The sequence below is a fragment of the Bos indicus genome, chromosome 2 (assembly GCF_029378745.1).
Source record: "Bos indicus isolate NIAB-ARS_2022 breed Sahiwal x Tharparkar chromosome 2, NIAB-ARS_B.indTharparkar_mat_pri_1.0, whole genome shotgun sequence".
Lineage (NCBI taxonomy): Eukaryota > Metazoa > Chordata > Mammalia > Artiodactyla > Bovidae > Bos > Bos indicus.
Genome location: NC_091761.1, coordinates 86,107,958 through 86,124,102, shown reverse-complemented (window position 1 = coordinate 86,124,102; position 16,145 = coordinate 86,107,958). Strand labels below are relative to the sequence as shown.

Below are 16,145 nucleotides of genomic sequence, written 5' to 3'. Positions count from 1 at the left end.
TAAATTCAAATCATCTAAAGGCAAAGGACTGTATAGTCAAAGCTATGGTTTTTCCAGTAGTCATGTACAGATGTGAGAATTGGACCATGAAGGCTGAGCGCCGAAGAATTGATACTTTTGAATTGTGGTGCTGGAGAAGATTCTTTTGAGTCCCTTGGATACCAAAAAGATCAAATCAGTCATTCTTAAAGGAAATCAACCCTGACTATTCATTGGAAGGACTGATGCTGAAGATGAAGCTCCAGTCCCTTGGCCACTGATGCAAAGAGCTGACTCATTGGAAAAGACCCTAAAGCTGGGAAAGATGATTGAGGGCAGGAGAAGGGAGAGATAGAAGATGAGATGTTTGGATGACATCACTGACTCAATGGACAGGAGTTTGAGCAAACTCCAGGAGATAGTGAAGGACGGGGAAGCCTGGAGTGTTGCAGTTCACTGGATCACAAAGAGTCAGACATGGCTTAGCAACTGAACAACAATATCTAAATACAAAGCAAAGAAGAGCTTTTTTAGACAAAAGGATTGGGCTAAACACTAATGCTCTGAAGTAGGCATTTAGTCATTGAGATGCCTTAGCTAAAGTTTTTATATTTTCAAGTGTATTGAGTAAAGCAGTATCTCCAGTAGTCCTATGTTCAGCAGTGGATCAAATAAAAATCATTTGTTGGAACTCAGTCTAGTCATGAATATTTTACTTAACAGTAGGATGTTACTCCATTAATACCAAAGTTTACTAATATCTGGTTTTCTCTAATAGTCACTTTCTAAATCATAGGATCTGCCTTCTAATTGTGTATATCAGTGTCTTTTTTTTTTAAACGAATCTTTACCAAAGTTCAGGGCTGGCACAAAGAAGAAAGTATAACATAATAATTTAGAAATGCCACTAGATATGGCTATTCTCCAGTCCTTTGCAGTTTTTTATAGCCCTAGGATGCCTTCCAATTAAGCAGGTTATAAAGTAGCCTACTCTCTCTAGTGGGAATTTCCTAAAGTACACCTTTCTCTCCTCAGAATCCAGGCCCCGTTAATATTTTTAAAATCTTTCCCTTTGGTAATAATAAAATAAGAGCCATTTACTGTGCATAAAACCCTAATTTTCTTTAAATCTCTTAATAGGAAACAAGGTTACATTCTGTGAGAAGAAGCTTTCTCAACCTTCATCTGTAGGTTTGAAACTTCGATCGATATTCTCGAAGCCCACACTTTCATCCTAGAAAAGATATCAGAGCAGAGGATTCAATTCTTACTCCACCTTCTTCCACTGATTCTGTTAAGTAGAGTCTCAGATAACTATTTTATCCAATAGTAGAAAACAACTAGAGCCATGTATGGTCTGGTAACAAATACGAGGGGTTTTGATGTGCCTAAGGTTAAATGTTTTTGCTTTTTTAAGGGAGGTAAAAAAAATCTTAGTAGCCAGAACATTGGAAGTACAGGATAAAATGATGGTTTCCTTTATTAATTCACACATACTTAAATAACACAGACTTATAATCTGTAACAAGCAGAACAAAGGTTATATATATAGAAGTATCTTGATAAAGTGTGAAAAGTTTGATCATCATCTGGCTCTTACCCACATGATGTCATATACAACCACTTAAAAACATCTTTGGTGTTTGGATTTTACAGTTTTATTCCAGATGTTTTCTATTTTTTAGACACAGCATGGCATAAATATAGAATATACATAGGAACAAGTCATTTGTTACAATAAGATAAGTTCAAAAAAACTATCTTATTAGGGAGATAATATCTATAGATATTTGTTTTCATTATACTTAGGTTTGTTTATATTCTACTTATATTAAATATTTTTGGTAAAACATTTCAAATTCTAGGTTTACATTAGGAATTTTGCCAGATACTAATATATAGACAATTTGTATATATAATATCTGGAAGTCTGTCACATGACCATGTATTTTATATGAATTACTATGGCCAAAGTTGAAACTATTCTTAAATATACTTAAAGGTATCTCCATATCTACTTCTTGCCCTCTTTTGTTATTCATATGAGAAGTATAGGGGTTCTTATAGCATCTTAGCAAGTATAAACATTCACTGCATATATCATGTACAATTCAATACCTTCTTTTAACACAGTGACACTGTCAATATTCCTATGTATCTTTCATTCAGGTCTTAGTTTGTAAGACTTCTGGACTTTCAAAACATTAACTTGGACTAAGTAAAACTTAACCATAACATTATTTTTCACCTTTTAAATACAAAGCTTGATTGTCTGCTTTTACAGATTAGAAAAGTTTATTATTAAAAAAACACCACACACTAAGTAGAACTTTTTAAAATAGAAAATGGCCATGCATGCCAACTTCTCTTTAAATGCTGCCTGTTTAATATATATACCAATTTTCTTCTGCAAAAACATTATATTCTTTTTAATAATAAAAAATAGAAATTACATAAATAAGCAATATTTAAACTGACTACATGGAAATTTATTATAGCATTTATTTACATTTGATTGCACAATGCTAGGAGTCTTATTTTTTTCACTATTTTAATTTCATGTCCACTCAAATAACTAGAGTTGGTTTGCACCTCTATTAGGAAAGAGTAAGAATTACATATTTTTAAAATTATATATTAAAACTTTCTTACAACATTAGAAAGAAAACCCAGTTATAACGAGTTAACTTTTTTTAACCCTGTCTCATAAAGAATAATGAACTACCATTGAAGTATGTATTTTTGGAGTATTTCACCAAAATGTTTCTACGCTAAAATATTTATGTTTAGGAATAAAATATAATATAGCACAGTTATAGAATAAGTAATATAAAGATATTCTGACACATCCAAAGGCCAATCCATCTATTGAGAATATTTTATTTTCCTACATTAATTTTGAAAGTAGCATGCTGTATGTTATGGTCCAGTGTTCTATAGTTAGAGCCCTAATCAAAAAAATCATGAAACAATCTAATTCCACTTGTCTGGTATTTTCAGTATACATTTTAATCCCATATTTATAATTCAGGCTTATTTAGTATACACCAAAGCATTTTTTTCTAAAACTTTAATAAATTTCTAGAGTCCAAGAATAATTGCATTTTGCTTCAAAAACAGATTTACATTGGTATTTTTCTTAGGTAATATATTGTAGGCAAATGTGCTCTTTGCCAAAATGTTTTCCTGTATTTCCACAGTGCATTCACTAAATTCTGTAAAGATTACATTACTTCATCTTTCTCTTCATATATAAAATATTTTAAAAATGCAGGTAGTGTTAATGTATCCCCAAAAAAACCTGTTCCATTTAACTTGTGATATTTTCCTCTTATTTTATAGCTAATATAACATATCCATGATAGCAAAAGCAGCTTTAATAACAATGAGATCAATGTTTTAGCTTTTAATTATCATGTCCTTTTTGTTATGTCATGATATAAAAATGAACTAAGAAGACTAAACCTTAGCCTCATAGTTCTGAAACAACCAATGACAGTACATAAAGGAAATGTTTAATTAATATAAAAAGTATTACCTAAAAAAGCATATCTTTTTTCTTTGTTTTAGAGAAAAAAATCTAAAGGATAACAATTTTAAAGTATACAGTAACAATTTGAGATTATTTTTAATGCTTTCAGAGTGTTTCTTGCTAGTCATATTTAAGATCTTAGTTTTCAAAATGTCTTAACTTTGGTACCAAAGCAAAGAAAGCTACACAATATCCACTTCTATAACATACTTTTAACAACACGTAAAAGAAACTTCCTAAAATCCTTAGTAATATCCCTATTATGCAAACTATTTTTCAAAAGATACTAATAGATGTAAATTTTTCCTACCCTATAAAGTCAACCTTAGGATTATTTTATTCAGGCAGTATCCAAGTGTTTATAAGAATAGTTCTCAATAAAATAACACATTTAATATCCTAATGTCTATGCAGAAAGAAAACTGAAAATAAACTCAGCAACAATCCTATGTTTACAAATACATTTTTATGCCTGTGCCCTAGCTATGTGTCTGTCTTTAGAGAATGACTTGTTTAAAACTCAAGCTCAGACTTACCTGTCCTCACATATTGAATATTTAAAACATCTACCTCTACAAACTTATCGATGATGGGTTTTGATAACTTGGTTGAATTTGGTTAGTCTCTTTCACACTTCACTAGTTAAGCAGTAAGTTTTCACTATTTTTCCTTTTTTTTTTTTTCCTGCCTGAGATTAGGGTGATTTCCTAGTTTCTACACTTAGCTACAGTGTAAAAACTGTTATACATTTATATTGAGACATCCTTTGTGCCCCAGAACTGATAAGATTCATTTTTAGATGATCTTAATACATTATGGAAAAAGGAAGATGTGCTATATATACTCTTAGGGTAGAAAACGGATTTATGACATTAGTTACATCTAAAAATGTTTTACTTAAAATTTGTTATGAATTAACTACCTTCCAGAAGCTGATTTTTATGTGGACATTTTAATAAGAAAAAACTTTATTCTTTGAGGATTATTAACTAATAGACTTTTTAAACTGGGTCAGTGTCATCATGAACGTTAAGAATATTTCTATCATATTCAGCAAAAAATACTCCTTCCAAATCTTAAAATGGTATGAACATCCAACCATCAACTTTCATGCAATTAACCATACATATTTTCAAACAATTCATTTTATTTTAGTACTTAACAATTTTCTTCTATAATACCAAAATGGGCTTCTTATATACTGTAACATGATTTATTTAATCACATTCCAGTAATGAGTTGTAAAATGAAACTGAACTCAGGACTAAAAAGTTTCTCTTTCTAAAAATTTAGGGAGTTTCCATAGAATAAGTTTTATAAAAATTTAAATAAAAAGAGTTAATGCAATAATTTGAATTTACCAGGACTGAAGATTCTTTGCGTTAGGAAAGCCTTTGTAAATTCCTTTAGTAAGTGAATTTTAATGGTAATCTTAAGGATGTAGATTATGTAGACTGTGTAGGATATTTTTTATAATATTTCACTCTGATTCTATTAGCAAGTCATAATCTACCATGCAAATACTGGAAAAGTACCCATCATGCCTCGCTAACTATGGGACTGTATAGTTTGAATTTAAAGAGTTTGGAAGAAATTACTTAAAACATTACATAAAGATGTATATGTTCCTAGCTTCCAAGTTAACAAGGACTTTAATATACAATTTAGATGATAGCCAAGGGACCTATATACACATAGGTTTCATCCTAAACTTCTTCAAGGTGTAGCCCATGTCCAACTTTAGCTACATTTCATTAAAAAAGTAAAATATGACAGAGTGTTCTTTATGAAATTCATAATAAAGTCTCTATAGAATTTGTAGAAGTTAAAACACGTCTTGACTGTCATGTGTGACATATGTCAGATATAATTTACCAGGATTTGCTTTGGTAGTAACTGGAGTCAAGGGCATTTAATCTGGTTCCTGCAAGCTTGTTAGGAAAGATGCCGTAAGAATATAGTAATAAATGTTCAGTAAAGTCATAGAACTTAAATTGTTAGTAAGTAGATGAGTCTTAAGTTCATTTGTATTAAAACTGTATGTATGAAATGAAAAAGTTTCAGTGTGACCTTAATAAAATTCTCTGGCTTTATTACTATAATAGTTAATTCAAATAAAACTTGAATATTGCCATGTTTCCATGTTTAGAGATAAATGTATAAAGTATTAGTAAAATGTTATTTTTAAATACTTGGATTCATGAATTTATGACAACATACTTTCACTTTGAGAATTGTTGGATTCAAAAATTTGGAACACTCTTCTGAAAATAAGAAACAACAATCTTAAGGAAAAAGAAAAAAGAGATTATGGAGTTATTAAAATTTTTAACCATTTACACCAATACACATAAGCAGCATATATAAAGGAAACTATTGAAAGCAAGAAAAGGAATATATTTCATTATAAGGTAAGTATCTTTCCCAGGTTTCTTTTTCGGCACTCGTATGTTTCATAATCTAGCTATCAAGAACTAACTCATCTTGAAACACTGATTAATGTATTTCAATTAAGTGTTCTTATTTAGACTTTTCATTTTCAGATCTTTGGATCTGATTTTACTATTTCCTCTTCTTCACAATACAAGACTCAGTATATACTCAGGGATTGTTGTGGTGTTGGTGTTAAGGATGGTGCTGAGGCTCTGGCACTAAAACAAGTTTGAATCTAGGCTCTCCTGTTTTATAAACTGTATAAGTTTAGCTAAGTTACTTAATTTCTTTGGTGTCTCAATTTCTTATCAGTTAAACAGAGTTAAAAGAATACTTACTAAGGTTGATGGAAAGAGTAAATGAGAACACAAATAAGGAACACAGAATTGGTGGTCCTCTCCCTTCACCTTCACTTATTATTGAACTAACAGAAAAATTGGTAAAATTATGGCCATGGGATTGTTCTCTTTTAATAATCTAGAAAGGACTCACTGAACAGGTATATTTGTTGGCATTTCTACTGAAAAAGCAAGTTATTATTTTCACAGAAGCATGCATGGAAAAAGACAAGGTTTTAAGAGTCACAAAACCTTACCTGCTATAACTTTTTCATTTTTTTCTACCCTTAGAAATGATGATACACTAAGTGGTGAGCATTAAAGACTGAAATGCTAACATCTAGTGTAAGTTATTTTACTTTCTCATTGCCTAGTTTCTCTGAACTCACAAATGGCAGTTTAATTTCTTTCCAAATTTGAACATTTCTTGTCATCTTCAATTTTAACTTTTTATATTTTGAGGCTGTTAGATTATACAAGTTTAATTGTTATAACTTACTATTGTTATTTTTATATTCAGTCTCACTTCATCTTTAATAATGATTATCCCCTCAATATAGATTGTCTACTATTATGATGCTAGCTTTTTTTTGGTTAATATATGCCTAGTGTTTCTTCATGTCTTATTTTCTGTTATGTTTAAGTATATACCTTTTTTTTTTTTTTTAATCTTTACATAATTGTATTAGTTTTGCCAAATATCAAAATGAATCCACCACAGGTATACATGTGTTCCCCATCCTGAACCCTCCTCCCTCCTCCCTCCCCATACCATCCCTCTGGGTCGTCCCAGTGCACTAGCCCCAAGCATCCAGTATCGTGCATCGAACCTGGACTGGCAACTCGTTTCTTACATGATATTTTACGTTTCAATGTCATTCTCCCAAATCTTCCCACCCTCTCCCTCTCCCACAGAGTCCATAAGACTGTTCTATACATCAGTGTCTCTTTTGCTGTCTCGTACACCGGGTTATTGTTACCATCTTTCTAAATTCCATATATATGCGTTAGTATACTGTATTTATGTTTTTCCTTCTGGCTTACTTCACTCTGTATAATAGGCTCCAGGTTCATCCACCTCATTAGAACTGATTCAAATGTATTCTTTTTAATGGCTGAGTAATACTCCATTGTGTATATGTACCACAGCTTTCTTATCCATTCATCTGCTGATGGGCATCTAGGTTGCTTCCATGTCCTGGCTATTATGAACATTGGGGTACATGTGTCTCTTTCCCTTCTGGTTTCCTCAGTGTGTATGCCCAGCAGTGGGATTGCTGGATCATAAGGCAGTTCTATTTCCAGTTTTTTAAGGATCTGAACTACATATAGCTAACTTTTAAAATTGAAGCTTCAATATTGCTTCCTTTCGACAGAAAGTCCATCCTATGATATTTTAATTACCAATATATTTGTATTTATTTCTGCCATGCCATTATGGGTTTTCTTTTACCATATTTTTCATTTTTCTTTGCTCTTTTTTTCACCTTCCTGTCTTCTGTTGAATTGAGTTCTTTAACATTTCATCTGGCTAAGAAGAAATACATTCCAGTTGTGTTATTTTAGTGATTAACCAAACTGTGTAACATGCTTGTTAACTTTTTATTTTTAGTATTTATAGCCTTTAACCAGTAGATATTTCTAGATTAGTTCAAAGGAAGTCAAACTACTGATTCTGTCATATTTAATGTGTCCCAATGTAAAGGTTATTATCCTTTTAAAATATTTTAATTAGGAAAAATGTGTAATTAGTCATACTTTTATTGACTGTATTAAGAGAATAAAACAATGATTCGTATCTGTATCAATCATAAACTAGTTCTCGAAGGTTCACCTCCTGTTCAATCCCATAAACCAGTGACTGTCAACCAATGAGGGGGTGTACGTACCTCGAGAGTGGTAGCATAGAGGTTAGTACCATGTTACCCATACCATACACTACGATAACTGGCATCACCCATTTCCAGCTATTCCTAGAGCTGTCCCTTCAGCTTACCTAAGTGAGTCTTCTAGGCCCTCTGCAAATGTTTCATCCAAAAATCCTTAGGACGTGAAGGCAGATCTCATCTCTCCTTGGAGTTATTTTCTTCTTGCAGATCATACATTTAGTTTCCTGAAACATCCTGACATTTCATACCATCATCTTCTTAAGTAAGGAGCTGTGGACTTATGGTGAATAAATTGTGTCACAGACTAAACGGGAGTGAAATACAGTTCATAGCCAAGGATGGAACTTCTCTAGTCTCACCTTACTTTGGTGAAGATCCAATTAAGACTGAAGCTCCCAACAGCTATACACGAGAAGAAGCACAGTAGAGAGTATATTATTTGTAGTTGTCTATACCATAGGAAGATCCTCTTGGTGTATACCTCTTCCCAGTCCCCTTTACTCATCATGGAAATTTAAGTAGAAACTGATTAATATAATTAATACAATCTAAAGCAAAGTATTTTAAATATGGTCAACTACTCCATTAGATGGTTCCTCTTAATTCACAGGATCTATACAGGGTAAAACTAAAGCTCTATAACTATCTACTTCTTTCCCCTCAACTCAAAGTAGTTCTTGATAGAAGAAAGCAGCTTAGGCTGGGATTCTCCTATCCTCTGCCTCAAACTTGAAAGGTTAAAATCCTCACTAATTGACCTTAATTAACTTGGTTGTTACTGTTCTGGCCTTCCAGCAATATTAACCTCCAAATATAGTGTGTTCCTATTAATAGAAGTTAACCAACCCTATCTAAAGCTCCTAGAAGAACAAGGGGCAGGGCCAACTGTGTTACGCTGAAATGACATATTTTATACTGTCTTAGTTTTGCAAGGGGCTCCAAGGCTTTGTTCTAGAACTGATCCCCCTAATTTGTAATCCTGGTTACCTCCACCTGTGCCCACGCTCCCTGCAATCTCTCTGAACTAGTTAACTTTTGCAGCAAAAATAGACACATCACTGCCAGTAGGTCCACATCTTTTCAGGTCCACTGATATTCATTCTGGCAAAAAATGAAGACAAGGACCTATCAACGTTTACAGCATCCCAGACCTCATTAGCAAGAACAGTTGTTCTACATCTGGTAGAACTATGGATAGGGGGGGAACTGCCTCCAGGAGGCAATATTATACAGCAACTTTATGGACCGAGTCTTAATCAAGAGGCATGGCTGCTTCCCCACTGTAACTCAAAGTTACACTAATGCAGGCTGACACTGCAACTACCCACACACTCAGGGATGAAACAGCCAGCCAGTAAACTATCCCTACCATAATGCCCAAGAAGTAATCTGTGGATTGCTCAGTACTGCCACCTGCTACTCAAGCTTCATGATTATGTCATCCTAGTTGGAGGCCCAAAACCTGACCAACTACTGGCTTTACTTCAGTTTCAGAACTTTCCAGATCCAAAGAGTTATGTGCCAATAACAGATACAACTATAGGGGGTTGGGGGGCAAGGGCCTGTACCTGAGAGCCCATGTAGCAGCCTAAGCCTTCTTGAGTGATCAACTTAATACTCAATTTCTCAGGCTCTTCTCAGTCCCTATAGAGTCACACAGGTGCTCAAGAAAAATAATAAGGCCTACTTCCAGAATAAGTGTGAGATTTCAATTAAATGAGACTGTAACTATTTCTTGTTTCTGCCTATTCTTGACCCCCATATAGCCATAGGTCTTCTGACTTCTGAGGTGCCTATCTGTGAGTTCGCTTGTAGAATAGCCCTCTAATATACAATGGTGCCACATATACATTGCCCACAACTTCTTGCATGACTTCATAGTAGACTGTAGTCTTCTGAGCTGACAGCTTATTATTACTTTAACATGACATTCCATGAACACCTGATCAGTGCTCTATCACCTCCTGCAACACTGCCTCCAAAAATACCTTAAAATCAATATTTGAGAGCCTTAGGGTAATATTGGGAGAAACTTCCTTTCTCGTCAAGGAATCCACAAGATGCCAGATAAGGTGTTAGCAATTCTGGAACAGGGAAATTCTTAGAAGTCTACAAGTTTATCATCTTTTCCCACGAAGTGGTTAAGGTGTACTCTCTTAGAAGTGCATGCCTTCCAGTTTTAAGTTCACCTATCCTCTACTTGCCATTCTTAAACTGCTGAATCAAACTTAACATACCAACTCAGTACTCAGAGGATCCCTGCTTTACCTATTCTGCCTCCTGCAGAGAATCTAACTGGTTCATCTTCCATATCACCACAGAATAAGTCCTATCCAACTTACCACACTTCTTCACTCAAAATATCCTGTCTTCTGTAATAATTATGCCCTCTCCTCTTGGCTCCCCCCGTTTTCCTGTGTCCTCTACTACCACAAACACTCTGGTAGAACTTAAGTGCCTACACAAATGACAGACTGCACAAACGGAACTCCTTTAACACCCAGCAAGCCAAGGTGCAGTGTACTAACTGGCATTAGGCCATGGCAAAGACCATTCCAGTGAAAGACACTGTCCTTCCATTCATGATAGGGGCTGTAAGACTTATAATGGCACTACGAAGACAGAGGTTATCAACACTGCTTTCCAAGTCTGTTTTCCTTCATCCATGTAAACATCCCATCTCTTTCACTGCTCTGCTCTCTAGCCCCAAGAGATATTATATGCCATCCTAGGTCCCAGTAATCTACCCTAGTAATCCCAGCAGATAACTGGAATATGTCCTATGGAAAGCCCAAGATTCCATTATGAAGAATAAGGAGGATCTAAAGGAACACTGGTAGAAATAGTCCTTCCACCCTTAGAATGCCTTCAAGCATTCTTTTCTAAGCAATGTTTCCAAGCAACCAGAAATCTCTCACTACACTAATTAATAAATAGAAACTGGAGCTGAACAGTAGCACCCAGAATAAATCTGGGGGAACTACTAGCACAATAGTTTAATTCATAGTGAGCTCTCTCTGCTTGCTACCATGCTTAGAATGGATATCTCAAGGCAAGTTCTCATTTTAAACTTTGCCCTAGCTGTCTAATCACCTATGAGATTAGCCATGAGACTAGTCTGGGCAAATAATGCTGGCTTACTATGTTGTAGTCACTGTATAAATTGATACCTTAACATCTTCTCTGTGATGTTCTCTTATGGAGCCTTGGAGAGATCCCTAAGTCCAGTTTGAGATTCCTGGAGCACTGATCATTTCCTCCCTTCACCATCACCTTCAACAAACGCAACAGAACTGATCTGAATAAGGTACTTAGAAAACTTTTAAACTTTAATAAGTTAAAGGAGCAAAAGAAATAATAAAAACTACTTGAAAGTAAATGTATTAAATTTATAATAGCTATTCCACAATTTCTATACTGTATTATACATACTGATTGACCAAAAGAAATCATATAAGGTAAATTATATATGTGGATAACAAAATTAAGACCAAGAAATATAAAGAAAAGATTACCCTTCTGAACTTTCTACAGATTTTTTAAATCACACCTGTAAACCTAATGTTATTAAAGTTTAAAAAAAATTTAACATACCAAGTAAATCAAGAGAGCTTTATAATTTATCATGGTCCAAACACATGTGATAGTTACTTATTAGCTGACTAAACATCTAATGGAGTGAATGTCCTTTTTCAGTAGTCTGAAATGAGGATTTTGATCTTTTTTTATTGCTTATTGTAAAACAGCAGTAATTGCAGTTATCCTTATTTTAAGAAAATAAAATTTTTTCTTTAAATTATGCAAAATTACAAAGCAGAAAATGTATTTTAAATATTCTGAAACCTCAATGTTAAGTAATTAAATATGTGAGACTAGAGCCATCTACCGGTTAAAGTATAATGGTACAAAGCACAACTACTGGACAATTAACTAGCAAAACTGGGAGTCAAGATTGTTAAGAATTAAAAATATAGGCAAAAATCATCTAATCTAGGACACTGGTTTTTAAAGCTTTAATGAAACAATCTGTTTTCAACAGGAGACTCAACATATGTAACAAAGTAAAAGCTGAGGTAGGGGGCCTCCAACCCCCACTCTCTGCCCAGCAGAGGCCAGGCCAATAAAAAACAAGCCATGAGAGGTAGTCTGGGCAAATAACTGGTTTGGACGGAGGTACACAATGAGAAGGAATAGTATCAGCAAAGTTGTCTCTTACCCCTGGAGACATCTCAGAGACACTTGGGTACAAAGGACAGTGGTTAATGCACACAGAGAACTGAAGAGTAGGGAGTAGGCTCCTGAAAGGCTATCAAACCTCTTTTCACAGGGACAGTACTTATGTGCTCATTTGATCCAACACTTTAGAAAGCATTAATATAATTTCCCTGAAAATGCAAAAAATAAGAAAATAACAAATTTACTTTTTTACCACAAGCTAATAAGAACTGAGTTTCTAGGTCTTGTGGGCTTTTACCAGCCAGGACCTAGACTGGTCCAGTCTTGGAAACAAGACCCCAGTTTCAGGTCCCAGTCTCCTCCCTTCAAAAGGGGATGGATGTCCATAGAATCGAGACAAAAAATGGAGCTCTCCAAGGCTCCTCTCTGTGGAAGAAACCCCCAACCTAGACAGCAGCCTGTCAGCTAGGCTTGGGGTGACAGGCTGGAGCAGAGTTCCAAAGACTCGCAAACACTCCAAGGCCACATGAAGCACAGTACCCAGCCAGGGAGCATCCACGGGGCTCTCCCAGTTCAGCTTCCATGGCGCATGCCTTTGGACAAAGCCGTTAGTCTGCCGGACACAGCTGGACACTGCCTCCAGAGCCTTATAGATCTGAAAGTTATCGTAGTGGTCTGCTACCTGCTTGGGCAAAGTGGCCACTGCGCTCACTAGAGCGTAGTCCTCTGCCTGAGCACGACCTGACGGCCCTACCAAGCCTGGCTCACTGGGAAAGCAAGTAGCGCAGAAAGCCGGATAGATCCCAGAAGGATTGATCTTGTTGGCAGTACATCGGTTCAGGAGACCTCCCAAAGCATCTGCCAGCTCGGAATCCAACAACTTAACCACCTTTTCATCATAGTAATCACAATCCCAGCTGGGGACGCCCTGCCGAAGAAGAAAGTAGCGGAAGCCATCCACCGTATAGCGGTCAAGACAAGTCCTGGGATCCACCACGTTACCCAAGCTCTTAGACATCTTCTGACCACAGACTGTCCAGTGGGAGTGGACATAGATGCGGTGTGGTGGGCTCATGCCGGCCCCTAAGAGGAGGGCAGGCCAATAGATAGCATGGAATTTGAGAATGTCCTTGCCTATGATATGAGAGGTGTTCGGCCACCAAGATTTGAACTCAGGGTCTGGGTAGCCAATTACAGTAAGGTAGTTGACCAAGGCATCCAGCCATACGTAGATGGTCTGTGAATCGTCCCCGGGCACCGGAATGCCCCAGTGCAAGTGGCTACTCCTTCGAGAGACCGATAGGTCCGGCAGCTCCTCCTCCAACCACTGAAGGACTGTGTGATGGAATGGCTCCGGTGTTATGGCCTGAGGGTCGCCCCGCAGCCACTGCTGGAGCGGCTCCCGGAACTGGGAAAGCCTAAAAATGTAGTTTTCTTCCTTGGTCCAGGAGACCGGGTGTCCGCTCTCGAGAGATACAGGACACAAATCCCCTGACGGGCCGGGCTGCCTGGTGACCTTGGCTTCAGGCAGGAAGCACTCGTCGGAGGCGCAATACCAACCTTCATAGAGGCCCTTATAGAGAAGACCCCGAGACTTCAGCATCCCCCAGAAATGCTGCACAGCTATCCGGTGCCGGGCCTCGGTGGTGCGGATGAAGTCGGTGGAAGAGATGTCAGCCTCCCGGAAAAGCTGCTGGAACTGGGCAGAGACTCTGTCGCACAGCTCGGACGGAGCCAGGCCCGCGGCGGCGGCTGCCTGCTGAATCTTCAGGCCGTGCTCATCGGTACCCGTGGAGAATCCCGTGGCGGCGTCACTGGGAACTCGGAGGCGATGGTGTCGGCACAGGGCGTCCGCCAGCAGCGCGGAGTACAGGTGCCCGATGTGCGGCGCGGCGTTCACGTAGAAAATAGGTGTGGTAAAGTAGGCGCGCGAGTCGCGGGTATCGTCGCGGACACCAAGAGGACCCGAGCTGTAGTAGCGGAAGCTAAAGTCCTCCAAGAGCGAGACCCTACTCGCCCCTCTGCGACCTAGCAGCCGGAAGGCAGAAACTCGCAGCATGACGCCCGCGGATCTCTAGCGGCGAAGGGGGCGTTCTGGAAGCACGTGTGAGGGGCGCATGCGCAGCCGGGCCGCACCGCCGCTTCCGGCCAGAAAGCCAATGAAGGCCGGCCCGGAGCGCCGGCCCTCCGCGGCACCTCCCGAGCGCCTCCCTCCACTGGCCTCAGGGCAGCTGTTGTGAATTGTGGGAGCGAGCGAGTATAGCTTAGAGGAGCTGAGTGTAGGAGAGGTTGTGAAAGCAGATAAGTCTGTATCTTTCTATAATATGCTGCGTGACCTGCTCTGGGATGTAATTTTATATTTATAGATCTGTTTTGGGGTGTTTTTTTTTTTCCTCCAGGCTGAGTTGCTTATGGGCAAGAATTTTATATTCAGGCATTCCTCAAACTCCTGTCAGTGACCAGTTGCAGGACTATACCCTCTACATAGCTATGGTCAACGTAGGAATCTAAAATATCATATACATTTTCCTCTCAGAACCTAGTGGATACAATAAATCCAGAAGGGAGAAGAGAGAGGGGAAGGAAGAAAAATGATGACCTAAATAAAGTACTTGAGGAAAGGGTAAGATCTGAAAAAGTAACAGAAATATTTTCTCCAAATGCAATTTTTGTTGAATCCATGAAAGAGGTTAGCCTGTGATGTGTCCAGTCTTTTCAGAGATTATTGAGATTCAGAAAGCTTGAATGCTTTCGCCGTGCACCTAAGGAGAAAAACAATCTTCAGATTTATTTCTCAGTGTAGTTGCCGGTAGTATTCTTCTAAAATGATCCTGAGGTTCTCCTAGAGAAGTGTTTTTCATGTTTGCTTTTAGTAAGGGAATCCTAGCATTTTTCAAAAAGGATGCCTCCATAGCCCAGAACTGGATTCATATTAAACCTTGCTTCTTGACATACTCTCATCTTTGGTCTATGACTGGCCATCTTTTTTCTCTCCCATTTAACTTGATTATTTAATAATTTTATTATATTATTTTAATAAAGCAAATGTAATGCCTGTGAATCCATAATCCAATTTATAAACTGGAAGTGGTTTTCTGTATGTGATCCCAGCAGAGCTGCATTAAAACAGCACCTGGAACCTTGTTAGAAATGCATATTCTTAGGCCCCACACTCACCTCCTGAATCAAAAACTCTGGGGGCTCCCAGCCATCTAGGTTTTAATGAGCTTTCTAGGAATTCTGATGCACACTAAACTTTGAGACCCACTGAACTAGGAGATCACTGGCGATTTAGATCTATGTGCTCTTTTTTCCTTGTATTCCTGTCTTCTTCCCAGAGGTAATCATTGTCCTGAATTTTGCATATATGTTATTACATATATAGTATGTCTAAGTCTATAGAGACACAAGCCTTGAGAGTCCCTTGCACTGCAAGAAGATCAAACCAGTCAGTCCTAAAGGAAATCAACCCTGAATATTCATTGGAAGGACTGATGCTGAAGCTCCAGTATTTTGGCCGCCTGATGCCACTAGTGGACTCATTGGAAAAGCCCCTGATGCTGGGAAAGATTGAGGGCAGGAGAAGAGGGGGGCAACGGAGGATGAGCTGGTTGGATGGCATCACTGACTCAATAGACATGAATTTGAGCAAACTTGGAAATAGTGAAGGACAAGGGAGCCTGGTATGCTGCAGTTCATGGGGTCGCAAAGAGTTGGATAGGATTTAGTAAGTGCACAACAACAAAGCAGCATATTGTTTAATTTTGCGTGTTTTAAGCATTCTAAAAAAGGATATCA

At 37.5% G+C, this 16,145-nt stretch overlaps 3 protein-coding genes across 8 annotated transcripts in view; 2 read left to right on the top strand and 1 right to left on the bottom strand.

The window, feature by feature from the left end:
* Window positions 1-6,665, top strand: part of BOLL (boule homolog, RNA binding protein) — a 97,675-nt gene extending 91,010 nt beyond the window's left edge. For all 5 annotated transcript variants that reach the window (XR_011569692.1, XM_070800098.1, XM_070800118.1 and 2 more), the window contains one exon: window positions 1,120-6,665. Coding sequence is in view for 4 of the 5 variants with exons in the window: in XM_070800098.1 (XP_070656199.1) it covers window positions 1,120-1,170 (51 nt within the window). In the remaining variant the exon portion in view is untranslated. The remainder of the gene's footprint in view (window positions 1-1,119) is intronic.
* Window positions 6,666-7,964: 1,299 nt separating this feature from the next.
* Window positions 7,965-16,145, top strand: part of RFTN2 (raftlin family member 2) — a 93,932-nt gene continuing 85,751 nt past the window's right edge. Inside the window, exon 1 of one of the 2 annotated variants that reach the window (XM_070800080.1) lies at window positions 7,965-11,478. The gene's annotated coding sequence lies outside the window, so the exon portion shown is untranslated. The remainder of the gene's footprint in view (window positions 11,479-16,145) is intronic. The other variant, XM_070800075.1, reaches the window with a different exon arrangement.
* Window positions 12,170-14,456, bottom strand: MARS2 (methionyl-tRNA synthetase 2, mitochondrial). The gene has a single exon (XM_019974435.2). The coding sequence runs from the start codon at window positions 14,404-14,406 to the stop codon at window positions 12,625-12,627; it is 1,782 nt and encodes a 593-aa protein (XP_019829994.2). The 5' UTR covers window positions 14,407-14,456; the 3' UTR covers window positions 12,170-12,624.